The sequence below is a fragment of the Mizuhopecten yessoensis genome, unplaced genomic scaffold (genome assembly GCF_002113885.1).
Source record: "Mizuhopecten yessoensis strain PY_sf001 unplaced genomic scaffold, ASM211388v2 scaffold8111, whole genome shotgun sequence".
NCBI lineage: Eukaryota > Metazoa > Mollusca > Bivalvia > Pectinida > Pectinidae > Mizuhopecten > Mizuhopecten yessoensis.
In genome coordinates, this window is record NW_018407384.1 from 568,792 (window position 1) to 586,269 (window position 17,478).

General features: G+C 34.0%; 1 protein-coding gene across 1 annotated transcript in view; it reads left to right on the forward strand.

Annotated features, from left to right (window-relative positions):
- Positions 1-17,478, forward strand: part of LOC110454924 (calcium-independent protein kinase C-like) — a 45,259-nt gene that overhangs the window by 7,991 nt on the left and 19,790 nt on the right. The window contains exon 3 of the mRNA XM_021504738.1: positions 16,105-16,273. Coding sequence (XP_021360413.1) covers positions 16,105-16,273 — 169 coding nt within the window. The remainder of the gene's footprint in view (positions 1-16,104; positions 16,274-17,478) is intronic.

Here is a 17,478-nt window from a genome sequence, read left to right on the forward strand (position 1 = left end):
AATCCTGTATATGGTATATTAATTGTATTGACCAATGTCTTATAATCCTGTATATGGTATATTAGTAGTATTGACCAATGTCTTATAATCCTGTATATGGTATATTAGTAGTATTGACCAATGTCTTATAATCCTGTATATGGTATCGGTAGTATTGACCAATGTCTTATAATCCTGTATGATAGCTGCAGGAGCTTATAATGTTTAAAAAAATATCTTTGAATTTTCTACTTACCGCTGGTATATATAAGTATTAGACATTTAATTTGAACTATGTAATACAAATGTCATTAAAAGGTTGCAGTTTATTTGTCCAGCAACCCAAGTTATAATGGCAGTAGCAGATTGAAAGGTAATCTGTTCCTTTTACATTGACTAAGTATGTTTACCTGCGACATATATATTGATAACAAAAGTCAACAGACCATGTTATATCTCCTATATACGCAAGACTATTTGCTATTTTATAACATTTTATATCAGGGATTTAAATTGTTATCAGTCCCGGTATGTAAATACCTTCAGGCAATGGTCATGGTTTGCTTGTTGAATTAAATACAGAATTATCTTAGCATTTTATCGTGAGATTTTTATTGCAGGAATGTTTATTGTATATATGGCACTACAAATCAATTTCAGTCGTCATTGGAGTGTGTGTTTGGAAAGTGGTTTTGTGTTGTTATATAGATACCAATCTCAGTACTATTGAACTAACTTATAAGTGATAGTGATTCCTCTAGATAACTGTACGTACTGAAGTACACCTAACTGACAAACATCGGTAATGTCAGGTTTTTAGCAGCTACCATATAAACATATGTAGTTGTGTACAAACGTATGTTTAAGAAAGAAAAAAGATTGAAAATACACTAGAGAAATTATAAAATGATACTGTAGCGTTCAGCATGCATATACCGCATGGTAGTATAGGGTGCATGTAACAAGCAGTATGGTACTGGGGTAAATGAAAAGCTTGTGATGATGTACAGTGCTGAGTTGATGGTGTAGGATTATTGTATTGTTGTTGATGTCACTGTCACTGGATACAGTAGCTATTCTCTGGTGCATATTTTAGTGTTGTATCATGCAATTCCTCAATTGGAGAAATTCCAAAATCCACAATGATGTACAATCAACCAAGTAGATATTATGATGTGTAGTTCATCTTGTTTAGTACATGTGTAGTATCATACATACTATCATACATACTATATATGTAGTATCATACATACTACATGTGTAGTATCATACATCCTATCATACATACTATATATGCAGTATCATACATACTATCATCCATACTACACGTGTAGTATCATACATACTATTATACATACTACATATGTAGTATCATTCATACTATCATACATACTACATGTGTACTTTATTGTATGTAATAATGTGTCAGTGCTCCCTGTCACTTTTGTAATATCATACATACTATCATAGATACTATATATGTAGTATCATACATGCTATCATACATACTACATATGTAGTATCATACATACTATCATACATGTTACATGTGTAGTATCATACATATTATCATACATGCTACATATGTAGTATCATACATACTATCATACATACTACATATGTAGTATCATACATACTATCATACATACTACATGTGTAGTATCATACATACTATCATACATACTACATATGTAGTATCATACATACTATCATACATACTACATATGTAGTATCATACATACTATCATACATACTACATATGTAGTATCATACATACTATCATACATACTACATATGTAGTATCATACATACTATCATACATACTACATATGTAGTATCATACATACTATCATACATACTACATATGTAGTATCATACATACTATCATACATACTACATATGTAGTATCATACATACTATCATACATACTACATATGTAGTATCATACATACTATCATACATACTACATATGTAGTATCATACATACTATCATACATACTACATATGTAGTATCATACATACTATCATACATACTACATATGTAGTATCATACATACTATCATACATACTACATATGTAGTATCATACATACTATCATACATACTACATATGTAGTATCATACATACTATCATACATACTACATATGTAGTATCATACATACTATCATACATACTACATATGTAGTATCATACATACTATCATACATACTACATATGTAGTATCATACATACTATCATACATACTACATATGTAGTATCATACATACTATCATACATACTACATATGTAGTATCATACATACTATCATACATACTACACATGTAGTATCATACATACTATCATACATACTACATGTGTAGTATCATACATATTAATTGTACATGTTTATACGATAATTTATCATACATACTATATGTGTAGTATCATACATATTGTACTCATGTGTGTACGATAATTTATCTTACAATGTACATACTACATGTGTAGTATCATACATATTGTACATGTGCACAAGATAATTTATCATACATACTACATGTGTAGTATCATACATATTGTACATGTGTATAAGATAATTTATCATACATAATACATGTGTAGTATCATTCATATTGTACATGTGTATAAGATAATTTATCATACATACTACATGTGTACTTTATTGTATGTAATAATGTGTCAGTGCTCCCTGTCACTTTTGTAATTGTTTTTTTTTGTACCCCCATACCTCTCAAAGTGGGGGTATGGCTGCATATATTAGGGGTACACCTTATCAAAATCCCCATGGGTATGTTATATCATCACAAAATTGTTAACTAATTGTAGCAATGCCATCTTTACAGGTTTTTATTAATTTCATGTAAATAATTTTAATATTTCGAGTCTGTCATAATAAAAACACCAAGAATCAGTCTGTAACAACAATGTAATTTTACAGGTTTTTATTTATTTCATAATATTTCCAGTTTCAGTTTGTCATTGAATAAAAACACCAAGAATTAGTCAGTAACAGAATGAAAATTTTGCACTATAGAAACAGAGATTGTGTAACTTACCCACACTGGGCACAGACAGCCATTATGTAAGAACATGAACTGAAAGTTGTCGTCTAAAGCTAACAACAGAAATCCAAATAGCGAGTGCTGTTTTTTTCCATCACTCATGATAAATTACGAAGTATTGTGATAATCAGCCCCGAGGATACCGATTGTCTGGCTATGCACTCGGGTATTATCTTAGGACACTGCGGACTCATTACCTCCCGTAGTTATTATATTCGCCGCTTGGTGTGCTGCATGCATTGTTTACCACCAGTCTTCCGTCATTCGCGGGAAATTCTGACAGTCACTTTCGTTTTTCTGATTATCATCTTGTAAAATACAAACACGCTACAAAAACGACTGAACATTGTACAAAATTATTGTACCTACACTCATGTTTAGTATGACAAATTTACGCGTGCAAAGGTGTTTACTACGCATGAATCATGCAGGATTCGCGTGTCGGAAACTGTGTAATATACTACATGTGTAGTTTATCATGTTCTTAATTAGTACATGTGTAATCTTATGTAGTACATATACATATATACATGCATGTAGTTTATCATACATACAGTTACTACATGTGCATTTTATCATACATACAGTTACTACATGTGTAGTTTATCATACATATAGTTACTACATGTGTAGTTTATCATACATACAGTTACTACATGTGTAGTTTATCTTACATAGTACACATATATTCTCATATATATTACATTTGTATTTTATTGTAATACAGTTACACTACATGTGTGGTTTATCAGATGTACCAGGTAGTTCATGTGCATTTTATCTGACATAGCTCATGTGTAGTTTATTTCACATACTACTATACAAAAATGTATGTGTTGTTTACCTTACACATATATACTACAAGTGTACTTTATCATGCATATTTTATCATGCATGTGTATTTACCTGACATACTTCATGTGTAGTTTATCTTATATAATACATGTGTATTTTATGATATATTACATGTGTATTTTATGATATATTACATGTGTATTTTATGATGTATTACATGTGTATTTTATGATATATTACATGTGTATTTTATCATAATACTACATGTGTATTTCATCATAATACTACATGTGTATTACATGATATATTACATGTGTATTTTATGATATATTACATGTGTGTTTTACGATATATTACATGTGAGTTTTATCTGATGTACATTTAGTACATGTATTTTATCTAACATACTTCATGTGTAGTTTATCTTACATTGTACGTACCAGGTATGTATTTTATCATATAGTACTTACTGGGTAAGTAATGTAGATCATGGGAATTCATTTGTCAACTTCATTGGTGTTGTAGTTTGAAGAGATTTGTTTGATGGCCTGAACCTGGGTAATGATATAACTACTCATATATATGAACCTTGGATAGAGTGCTACACATGTTACCTCATACAAATGACCTTGACCTGCTTTTAAGGTCACATGGGTGAAACATTTTAAAAACTTTACTACTTGACATTACCTAATTATGAAGAACTATTAAGTCTAGATACACATGATACTTGAGTATGTTTTAAATGTAGATGGTAGTGTAAGTATTTTCCACTATCTTGTTTTTAGGTCAAAGGTCAGGTTTTGTTGCTTGCAGGGGTCCAAAAGTCCACATATGGCTATTTGTATAATGGGTGAAATGCTTTTAACATATTTTCTAGTTTGATAAATTGAAGCCCACAGTTGTGTATTTGTCCAGTAGGTACATGTACATGTAATTTATTCTTAGGATTTTTACTAAATGACTAACAAAACTGTTAAAAGTTGCTTAAAATCTATTCATTATAAAAGAACGAAACCTAATTATATATACTGTATAGTTTTCAACTCAATTCAGTCCCATTAAATTATAAACCAATTATGCAATTGATCATCAATTAGTTTACTACTTCCGATTACAAACTGATTATCAATTATGAGTTTAAACCAATTGCCCTTTACTAATGAATTTACCTTAATCTGCTTTGAAGGTCACAGAGGTCAATTGTGCTTGAAACTTTTACCAACATATATACAGTCTAGAATTATGATAATACCTGAATATGCTATTTACATGTAAACCATCAGAGCAAATATTGTTCTAATATCTTGTGTTCTGATTATCTAAGATCAATTTTTAAGACTGGCCAGGGTTTGAAAACAAAATGAGGTGAAATGAGTGAAAAAATTGACATCTCCTCAAGTTTGATCAGTCCCAGGTTGTGATATTTGTCCAGTAGGTACTTGTTCCTGTGTTGACTGTCATGATCAGGACACAGGTATTTTAAGTACTAGATGAGAGAATTTCAGGAGTAGAGATGATATGTTTTAGGACATGACAGGTATGTTTCATAGGCAGACAGCATGGGTGTATCTTAGTACAAGATGGTGTGTTCAAGGATTAGATAGGCTTGTTTTAGAACTGGAAGTTAATGCTTTATAATTAGACAGAATCATTTAGGACTAGACATGTGTTTAAGTATTTTACTTTTATTTTTTAAAGACTAGATGTTTTAGGAATAGATGAGTGTTTCAGTTTTATACTTTAAGGACTGACATGTATTTCCATAGAAGATGAGTTTGATTTAGATATAGATGGATGTGTAGGAATATTCTTAGGACTAGGTAACTGTCTTTTGTGACCAGATATATGAATGCATCGATCTAGTTCTACAGTAATATCATTCCTAAAAATACGCACACAGGGATTCTTAGATCAATGCCTGAAAATAGTAGAAATCTTCACTCTACAATTTGTACGTACAAATGATAGCTCGGTAATGAAGACATGGATGCTAGCATGCTTGGCAATGTCTCCCTTCGGTGTCCTGCTTGACCTATGAGACATAAAGTCTGGATTGTATGATAGGAAAAGTCAAGATTTTCCTTCCAAAATCTTACATTTATGTGTGCTTACTGGGTGTGAACAGAAAAACACTTGTCATGCTACCAGGATTAGCTCTGGGGTCTGTCCCCACCTCTTTTTCCAATGTTTGTAATATGGAAGTGGTTGAGATTCTCACCAAATAAGCAACGTGTTGTATACAGATCTCAAACAAATTTTCCATGAAGCAATCTTGGGACTTTGCAATCAACTGTAAAGGAAAAATGTCGGTTCAGGTAAAGCAATACAGGCCCCCTGTGCCTTTTGTGTGTAAGAAAGCATTCTGATAATTAGATCTGAATAATTGATATTTTTACGAAAGTGACATTGGAACCGATATGAATGTTAAAGTTGGCATGTAAATTAGGGGAGGAATACTAATAGACCTGAAGCTACATTTATATAGAGGCCGGTGAAATTTGATCCAAAATAAGAGAGATTTACTGGTACAGGTTCCAGGAATAGAAACAATGATTGATAAACATAGCACAAGGTCATCAGGGTTACACAGTGAACAGATTTTGATAATTATCCATTTTCTTAACTCTACCGTCACTGCCAAATCTTTGTGGTTACACACAGAAAATATCTTTTATTATGCAGTATGCTATCTGGATCTTTGTCAAAACCTGCATTATAATCTACTAGTGAAATGTTATTTAAATTTTGGTCTGTCAAGTTCTGCCTTGAAAGATTTATATAATACATGTATAAAAATACCATTCTTGTTTCATGTATTGTAAAAAAATAAATTTGCCTACCAAATGTGGCCTTAAATACATGTATAAATGATTGTCAAATTAATATTGCCAAGTAATTATGTTTTACACAAACTATCAGTAAGAATACAAATCTTGCTGTAAGTGCATTGATTGAAACCATTTAACACCATAGGTACACACAGGTTTGCAAATGAGGCTTTTCAAATGATTCACTGCCAAATGTTTTTTTTACTAAATACATGTGAATTATTGATATAAACTTTTGCCTACTAATCCCTGTGATTAATAGGTAAAATTCCTTTGACAGCTCACAATTGAATTTAATGATGCTGAGTAATGTTTGTTATCATACCATGCATGCTGCAAAGAAGTTCGATCTAGATCTAGAGTGGCCATTGCCATACTGGAATCAGTTAGATTGTTTGTACGGTAGACGCAATCTTGTCTTGACAATTTGTGGCTTGGTTTTTAATTTGACTTCCTGAAATGTTATTTTATATAAACAACACATTATATACCGACTAGTTGAAAGAACACTTATATAACATGGTGTCAGCATTTTGGTCCAGGGTCTGGCCCGTCCTTGTGAACTTAGTCCCAGGCAGGGTCATACCACGGAAAAGATTGAGATCCCAACACCGTAACAATGCACATCTATTGACAGATTTTAACCAAATTTGCCATGAAGCAATATATTGGGACCAGTAAAATGTGGTATAACACTTAAATAAAGTAGATGAATAAGGGCATGTTAATTGGCCAGTTAAGTTGCTTATAGAGCACTTTGGACAATTGTGTCCTGTTCTTTTTAACGAACTTCCTAATACATTTTTGTATATCATAACGTCGTATTCAATGTCATTCATTGGAATTTTCTGAACTTCCACCTCAACTTATATACTTTTGTTTGTAGGAAGAACAGTAGTTACACTTACAACATTCGTGTGTTACATGGTACAATCAACGATTTCAACTAGGGCTACGTTATACTCTGAAATAAATAAAAAGCTATCCTATTTTGTCAAGACTCTGTTTAATAGTCCCAGCACAGGTTGCCACATACACCAGGAGTCGAACCTGTGTCTACAAGCACAGAGATTGAAATGTCATAGACTTAATGGCCAAATCGAATAGGTCTGATACCTTATAGAGTACTCCGGAGTAGACGTAACTAAGATTAGATACTCGGTCATCAGTCCTAACATGCTGAGTGTGACAAACTGAACATAATGTTGTGACATGTCGTCTTCAAATATTGGTTTAGTGTGATGATCGGACACACAGTCAGATTTCTGATCGACACACAGTCAGATTTCTGATCGGACACACAGTCAGATTTCACCTGTTATGACTGCCTGGACATGAAACAGTCTCCCAGACATCGCATATTGTCTTTTTAATGTAACGATCACGATTTTACATAATGTGTGCGACATTCTGGACATCAAACATATAGTCTTCACAGGTTGTGTAAGTGTGATGAGTTAGACTTACAGTACTGTAGTCGCACACATCTGGCTCACAATTAGGGATACATGCATAATATTATATACATCAATGTTTGAGGAAAATCAAATTGTGTAGACCTGAGCCATTTGTGAACACAAGATGAGAAAAAAGCATTATGCAAAACTACTTGATGTAATAGTGGCCAAGGATGTCCAGTGTGAGGGTCTATGAATTCTTACATGCTCAGATTGCCAAGATGCTGGAGGAATATTGATGTGGCCCTACACATGCACACTGGCTGTACACAGTGTTCTGTCTGGCTGTCTCTAACGCCAATCGCTGTATTGATTTACACAGGGTTAACACTGCAACATGCCATACAGCCATAATGTTCCCACCGATAAAGCTAAAACAAAATAGGTCTTAAAAAATCAGTTCAATTTAGACTTAATGAAGAACAACTGCTATGTATATTTAAGCCAGGTCTCCTTGATTGAAGTTTCATAAGGCACACTATATATTTATAGAGATACAAGTGTGAGAAGACAATCAGTTGAAGACATGACCATGGTACTGTACCTTATCTTGACAATGTCAAAAAATAATTCCCTGTTTTTCCTGTGTTATAGACCAAAGCTTACACAAACAGCATTCTGTGTGTAAAGTCATTGTACCTTGTTTTATAGACCTTACACAAACAGTAGTCTGTGTGTAAAGTCATTATGCCTTGTGTTGTAGACCTTACACAAACAGTAGTCAGTGTGTAAAGTCATTGTGCCTTGTGTTTTAGACCTTACACAAACAGTCATCTGTGTGTAAAGTCATTGTGCCTTGTGTTATAGACCTTACACAAACAGTAGTCTGTGTGTTAAGTCATTGTACCTTGTTTGATAGACCTTACACAAACAGTAGTCTGTCTGATAAGTCCTTGTGCCTTGTGTTATAGACCTTACACAAACAGTAGTCTGTGTGTTAAGTCCTTGTGCCTTGTGTTATAGACCTTACACAAACAGCAGTCTGTGTGTAAAGTCATTGTGCCTTGTGTATAGACCTTACACAAACAGTAGTCTGGGTGTTAAGTCATTGTGCCTTGTGTTATAGACCTTTCACAAACAGTAGTCTGTGTGTTAAGTCCTTGTGCCTTGAGTTATAGACCTTACACAAACAATAGTCTGTGTGTAAAGTCATTATGCCTTGTGTTGTAGACCTTACACAAACAGTAGTCGTCTGTGTGTAAAGTCATTGTGCCTTGTGTTATAGACCTTACACAGACAGTAGTCTGTGTGTAAAGTCATTGTGCCTTGTGTTATAGACATTACACAAACAGCAGTCTGTGTGTAAAGTCATTGTACCTTGTTTTATAGACCTTACACAAACATTATTCTGTGTGTAAAGTCATTGTGCCTTGTGTTAAAGACCTTACACAAACAGCAGTCTGTGTGTAAAGTCATTGTGCCTTGTGTTATAGACCTTACACAAACAGTAGTTTGTGTGTAAAGTCATTGTGCCTTGCATTATAGACCTTACACAAACAGCAGTCTGTGTGTAGTCATTGTGCCTTGTGTTATAGATCTTACACAAACAACAGTCTGAGTGTAAAGTCAATGTGCCTTGTGTTATAGACCTTACACAAACAGTAGTCTGTGTGTAAAGTCATTGTGCCTTGTGTTATAGACCTTACACATACAGTAGTCTGTGTGTTAAGTCATTGTGCCCTGTGTTATAGACTTTACACAAACAGTAGTCTGTGTGTAAAGTCATTGTGCCTTGTGTTATAGACCTTACGCAAACAGTAGTCTGTGTGAAAAGTCATTGTACCTTGTGTTATAGACCTTACACAAACAGTAGTCGTCTGTGTGTAAAGTCATTGTGCCTTGTGTTTTAGACCTTACACAAACATCATTCTGTGTGTAAAGTCATTGTGCCTTGTGTTATAGATCTTACACAAACAGCAGTCTGTGTGTAAAGTCATTGTACCTTGTGTTATAGACCTTACACAAACAGTAGTCTGTGTAAAGTCATTGTGCCTTGTGTTATAGACCTTACACAGACAGTAGTCTGTGTGTAAAGTCATTGTGCCTTGTGTTATAAACATTACACAAACAGCAGTCTGTGTCAAGTCATTGTACCTTGTTTTATAGACCTTACACAAACATCATTCTGTGTGTAAAGTCATTGTGCCTTGTGTTATAGACCTTACACAAACAGTAGTCTGTGTGTAAAGTCATTGTGCCTTGTGTTATAAACATTACACAAACAGCAGTCTGTGTCAAGTCATTGTACCTTGTTTTGTAGACCTTACACAAACATCATTCTGTGTGTAAAGTCATTGTGCCTTGTGTTATAGACCTTACACAAACAGTAGTAGTCTGTGTGTAAAGTCATTGTGCATTGTGTTATGGACCTTACACAAACAGCAGTAGGTGTGTAAAGTCATTTTGCCTTGTGTTATAACCATTACCCAAACAGCAGTCTGTGTCAAGTCATTGTACCTTGTTTTGTAGACCTTACATAAACATCATTCTGTGTGTAAAGTCATTGTGCCTTGTGTTATAGATCTTACACAAACAGCAGTCTGTGTGTAAAGTCATTGTGCCCTGTGTTATAGACTTTACACAAACAGTAGTCTGTGTGTAAAGTCATTGTGCCTTGTGTTATGGACCTTACACAAACAGCAGTATGTGTGTAAAGTCATTGTGCCTTGTGTTATAGACCTTACACAAACAGTAGTCTGTGTGTAAAGTCATTGCGCCTTGTGTTATAGACCTTACACAAACAGAAGTCTGTGTGTAAAGTCATTGTGCCTTGTGTTATGGACCTTACACAAACAGCAGTATGTGTGGAAAGTCATTGTGCCTTGTGTTATAGACCTTACCCAAACAGTAGTCTGTGTGTAAAGTCATTGCGCCTTGTGTTATAGACCTTACACAAACAGTAGTCTGTGTGTAAAGTCATAGTGCCTTGTGTTGTAGACCTTACACAAACAGTAGTCTGTGTGTGTACGTAATAGAGGGTTAAGTAACTCTACCTTGTGTTATAGACTTTTTTATTTTTCATATTTGGTCACTTTACAATGTAGGTACAATTCAAAACCTTAAGCTTCCTATTATTCTTATGTTAAACATGAATTTGGGAAAGAAAGCTTTTTTTTGTTCTTTTTTATTTTGAATTCAACAATGTTCAACTTTAAGTCCAAATGTAGTTTATTTTCTTGATATTTATAGTTTTAAACTTGCAGATATTCAAATGCATCAGTTGTCTCCCTTCATATCAGAAAAATATGGAATTCTGACTAGTCAGTAACAAAATGTAATTCAATTGATTTTCTGATTTTATAGGAAGTTAATGCTTATAATAATTTTCCAAGAAAAATAGTTAGTATGTAAACATTATATGATAATGTATATTATATACTGTACATATCAATAGCTATGAACGGATGGGTCACATGAGATTCATGTGTTGTTGAACATGCATTGACCTGATGATCAAGATAAGTGAGAGTCCTGCATAGTCAGGATATATATAGTCTGGTAACCTGTTACATGATACATATTGAGACTGAACATTTGTGGAATTTTAGGAGTGGTCATGTATAGTTTGTAGTCTTTGGTGGGCAGAGGGGAGTCTACATACTACTGTATAGTAGATTTTGGTGGATAGACATACTGGGTATATATATATAGCTAAGACTATTGTGTAGTACAGCTTCTTGGGTACTAACCATACTGTTGAGCTGACTTATTTTCAAGAAATTAAACTTTGTGAATCAAACTTGTTAAGGTTTTTTTAAATAACTATGAGTGAAAATAGTAGAACACATTCCATTGTATTGAGGCATTGTAACTATGTGTGACATGCTGGAATGTCCGGGGGCTACTGTTTACTACTGACGGTATGTGTGGAACTCAAAGTAAAACCAGACTGAATGCTGTGTACTTTGGTGTAAACAAAAAACCTAGGGCACTATTCATTATCATTGTAGTTCAATAAATCAAAATTTGCCTTTAACTTTGATATGTCATTGTTGTAAATAGCATTTCAAAATTAATACAACAGTCTTATACTTAAGTTTTCGTTTTCTTCTTTTGGCATCTTATGGCCTTTTTCTAAAACTATCTGGAAGGAAAAAATTAAGGTTTACACATTTACATGTAGATTCAGAATATCAGTATATCGTGTTGGGGTGAGAAATCGTGCTGGGGTGAGAACTTGTATCGGGGTGAGAAGTCGTGACGTAACGAGCTCAAGTAGTTTGTATTTTCTATGTATGATGACGTCGATTCAAAGATTGGAATAGTTCATTGTGAAATTTCAGGGGTGAATGAGTTAATTTATGTACCATTATGTAGCTAATATGATAGTGACACTTTGCTTGTAATATCTCCTGATTGTGTGATATATGTATTACTTATAGGGTGCTGATTTATGTTTTTCAAATGAAATTTTACTTGGTTGAAGTGAATATGTTTTGATTACAAAAAAATATCTTTGACCCCAAAGATAAGAAGAAAAAATAAAGTAAATGACACGATGTTGTTCTGATATGGATGTGGATATCATGATCAACATATAACATAAAGCACATTGTTATAGAAGACTAATTACATGTAATTATCATCAATCTGATTATCATCAATCTAATAACATGATAGTCACTATGGCCTTTAAATGGTAAGTGCATGCTAACCTGCAGCGTGTAACACACGACAGTGTGATGGGAACTGGATACACCCAGCTCCTGTTCCTGGATATTACCGTTATATCAGTAATAAGCCCAACCCTTTTTTTGCTTACTGCTGTCAGTATAATGTGAGTGGGTGGAATACTTTCTTGTGTGCCTTTAGCATATTTCATTGAGACAGTTGGACTCTGAAAGTTGGCTTCAGATCTGTGCTAGCACAAGGACGCAAATACACCAATATACCGCCTTCAGCTTGCACGCATAAAACCAAACTAATTTGTCTCTTTGTAGATTCAATTAATTTTTGACTACTTGAGCACTTTAAGTACTACATCAGTTAAAACTTTCACACATCTTACCTTTGTACGTGTGTCCCCCATGTTGTTCCCGTTGATATTAAGAGAGTTATGGCCCCTGATTTGCTTAACCTATTAAAGCCTTATCCACTCTACCACTCCTAGAGTAAAGGATGGATTTCAACAAAATCTTGAGAAAATTCTTGCATACAAAATGGAGCTGTCCTTGTGTGTATGTATACATCATTGTTAAGTTATTTGAAATCCTTGATTATAAATATAAATCTTCATGTAATTATCTTGCATATGAAAATTGTAAAATATGGTATATCAATGCCTGCAGGTAATTATAAATGTATCATTCATCCCCTCACTACAGTATACAGGCACTTGGGTCATATAATTGGTAAAAATATTGTATATTTGTGCCTGCTTGTATATGCACCTTTCATCTCCAATTTGCATGTCCCCTGGTCTTATAACTGTTAAAAAACGGTGTATATAATATGCCTGTTTGTGTCATTCATCCTGTTTCTACAATACTAGTCTAGGCTCTCGATGATATAACTAGAAAAATACTTTAAGTCTGGCTCCGACATCATTCATTCTCTCTCTACATTGCAGACTTACTGGTCTTATTACAGGGCAAATAAGGTACAGAACTTGTCTGCCTGTTAGTATCTCGACATCTCCATCTGACCAGACAATCCTTATCTGAACTAATATCAAGTTAAGAAGTGCATAGATAGACTCATGATATGCTACTTAAGTTAAACCATCGTATATTTCCGTTTTACAGCCTCACTACCAACTGCAAACGTTATGAAAACATAACATTACAGAACTATTAATTACATGTATGTGAATGCATTAATTCCTGATCAGAAACTGTTAGGGTCAAGCTATATCTGTCAGATACTATTAAAGAAATCAGGGATCACGCTGATTTTTCTGAATGGTTTAATTTTCTAATTGATGTTTGTCGCCTCAAAGAAAATGGTAGCCATATATGAACACATGCCTTTTAAAATATCATAATTAGAATTTAACTGACTGAATAGGACACTACCTCAGTCTGATCATCAGAACTGTTGTATGATTAGTGCACGTGTTGTATGTCGGTATAGTGAAATATGTTGCTGTGGTAGGGAAACCAAATTCTTTGAGGTAATTGCTGTGATCCCAAATAATCTGGAGGAAATTGAATGATTCCTGATGACATTAATATATATTTAATAATTCCCAATGACCTTGAGGTATCTGAAATGATTCCTGATGACATTAATATATATTTAATAATTCCCAAAGACCTTGAGGTAACTTGAATGATTCCTGATGACATTAATATATATTTAATAATTCCCAATGACCGTGAGGTATCTGAAATGATTCCTGATGACATTAATATATATGTAATAATTCCCAATGACCTTGAGGAATCTGAAATGATTCCTGATGACATTAATATATATGTAATAATTCCCAATGACCTTGAGGTATCTGAAATGATTCATGATGACATTAATATATATTTAATAATTCCCAATGACCTTGATGTATCTGAAATGATTCCTGATGACATTAATATATATGTAATAATTCCCAATGACCTTGAGGGATCTGAAATGATTCCTGATGACATTAATATATATGTAATAATTCCCAATGACCTTGAGGGATCTGAAATGATTCCTGATGACATTAATATATATGTAATAATTCCCAATGACCTTGAGGAATCTGAAATGATTCCTGATGACATTAATATATATGTAATAATTCCCAATGACCTTGAGGTATCTGAAATGATTCATGATGACATTAATATATATTTAATAATTCCCAATGACCTTGAGGTATCTGAAATGATAACTGATTCTTAAGGGACTTAGCATTAACTAATGATCTCCAATGACCTTGAGAATCCTTTAGTAATTCTTGATAAATGATGTTGATTTAACAATGTCTTAATATTTTTACTTGACCTTGAGATAGCTGATGTTATCCATTATGAATGTGAATTATCTTTAATTATACCCGAGGAATTTAGGAAAACTAATGTCTTGGCATGCATGTTAGGATCTCAATTGACCTTGAGATACCTGTAATAATCTATACAGAACTTGAGATACATGTAGTGTGATGATCTCCATTGACCTTAATGAGATATCTGTAATGATCTCCATTGACCTAGAGATATCAGTAATGGCCTCCATTAACCTTGCGATATCTATAATGATTACCATTGATACCTGTAATGATCTCCATTGACCTTGAGATACCTATAGTGATCTCCGTTGACCTTGAGATACCTGTTATGATCTCCATTGACCTTGAAACACTTTAAGTAAAATATAATAACTTCCCAATATATATTAGACTAATCCTTGTGAATATCCTATTTGTGTATAAGTATTTAGTTCATCTCTGTCTCCATTGACTGGCTAATTGTGTATCCACTGTGTGGGTTTACCAAATAACTGTGAATTTTTAGCATACTCTGATGCAGCAAGGCAGACCACAGTGTGGTGGGTACTGGTAGACCTCTATGTATACCTTGCCTTTATTATTATGTACCAGGTCAACAAGGTAGCAGCCAATTAGCCAGGAATTAGTCAAAACAAGTGCTTGTTACAGCAACAAGTCTTACAGGTCCAATGGTGTGTTGATTAGTGTAACTCTAGCTCCTAATGCTGGGCTAGTATAGTGGTCTATTAAAATCTCTCTGAAAAGTGAGATAAGTTCATACTACACTGTACATTACAATAGTTAAATAACTACATCTACAATTATATGAAATACTGAGTAAAATCATTGTCGCAACAGCCAAAAAAACCCATCACTCTTGGCTTTAAGATTTTACAACTAGACCCACAGATATAATTATATACATTTTCTACATTTACCTTGTAAACTAAGATATGAAGAGAAGACAAAAATAAAATATGGTTGAATGTTTCAGATGTGTTAACCCTGTGTGATAAATATTCAAAATGTCTGATGCCTGATACTGACCTTGACCTTTCTGTTTACAGCAGCATTTGCGGTGGAGCCCCAGAAGGAACGAGTGTTCCGGGAGCGGGAGGGGTTGCCCCTGCGACGTGGGGCCATGCGAAGACGGGTACATCAGGTTCATGGACACAAGTTTATGGCCACACTCTTCAGACAACCCACGTTTTGCTCATTATGTAGAGACTTCATATGGTGAGCAGAAACTCTGTGAATGGCCTTGAATGATCTTCTGAATAACCTTGAATGACCTTCAGCTTGTCTGTAGCATCCTACAGATTGGCTTCTGCAGGATATCTGCAATTTTGTTATGTGTTAAAGTGATTGACCTTCACTTTTCTAACTTGGGAACTGAATGATACCAATATCACACTCAACCTGCTATAATGTATATGGTTTCAGGTTAATGGTAATGTAATCTTAGATGTCTGAATTTTGACCTTGACCATGGTGTGTGTGTGTGTGTAATAACAGTTTTGTGTGACACACTGACCTATATTATCTTGATAATGATGCACAAAAATGTTTTGACGCTTACATTGACCTTGACCGTAGAGTTTAGACTCTTAAATATACACAAAACATAACAAAACATAACAAACCATTTAATAATATTGTTTTTGCACATTAATTAGAACTAATAACAAAATGGTTTGACCCAGAAAAGGATCAGGGATAGTATCATCTACATTAACCCTATCAACCCTAGGTAACTATAGTAGACTCTACCAAACATTGATATGGATGAGTCCATTATGGTCTACAGTGGTGAAAGGGTTAATAGGATATGTACAGTAATTGAATTTTGCTGAATGTATATATATCATAGTACTATCTAACAAGTTAATGACCGTTCACTAACTGGGGATGATGTATATAGGAAGATGGCGAATAGAGATTATGGCACATAAATTATATAACTTGTCAACAACACCTTAAATTTTATCTTGAGTAGAAATAATTTTGTATAACCTCTGTTTCATTGTACTGCACAGAACAGGTTTTGTGTGCATTAATATATACAATCCTTCAACCATAACACATGTTGAATAACACCATATATTTATATGCAGTAACACAGGTAGATTCCGTAGTGTCATACTCTAGAATAAGATGTAGTGGTGCTGGTTGACCAAATTTGAGGTATCTTACACACGTCTGGGCTAACTTGTATGTAGACTTGGAACCCGGCTGGTGTCACAGCCTATAGAAGCTGATGGATAGTTAACGATCAGTTTTGTGTGTACGTACAGGCACCCCCTATAATCAAACCACACACACACACACACACACGCACACATACCTCCCCCTCCTAACATACATGCTTTCCTCGCCATACAAACATATCCAACTCCTTCCTCCCCCTATCCCCCCCTCCACTCTCCACATACCTTCCTATC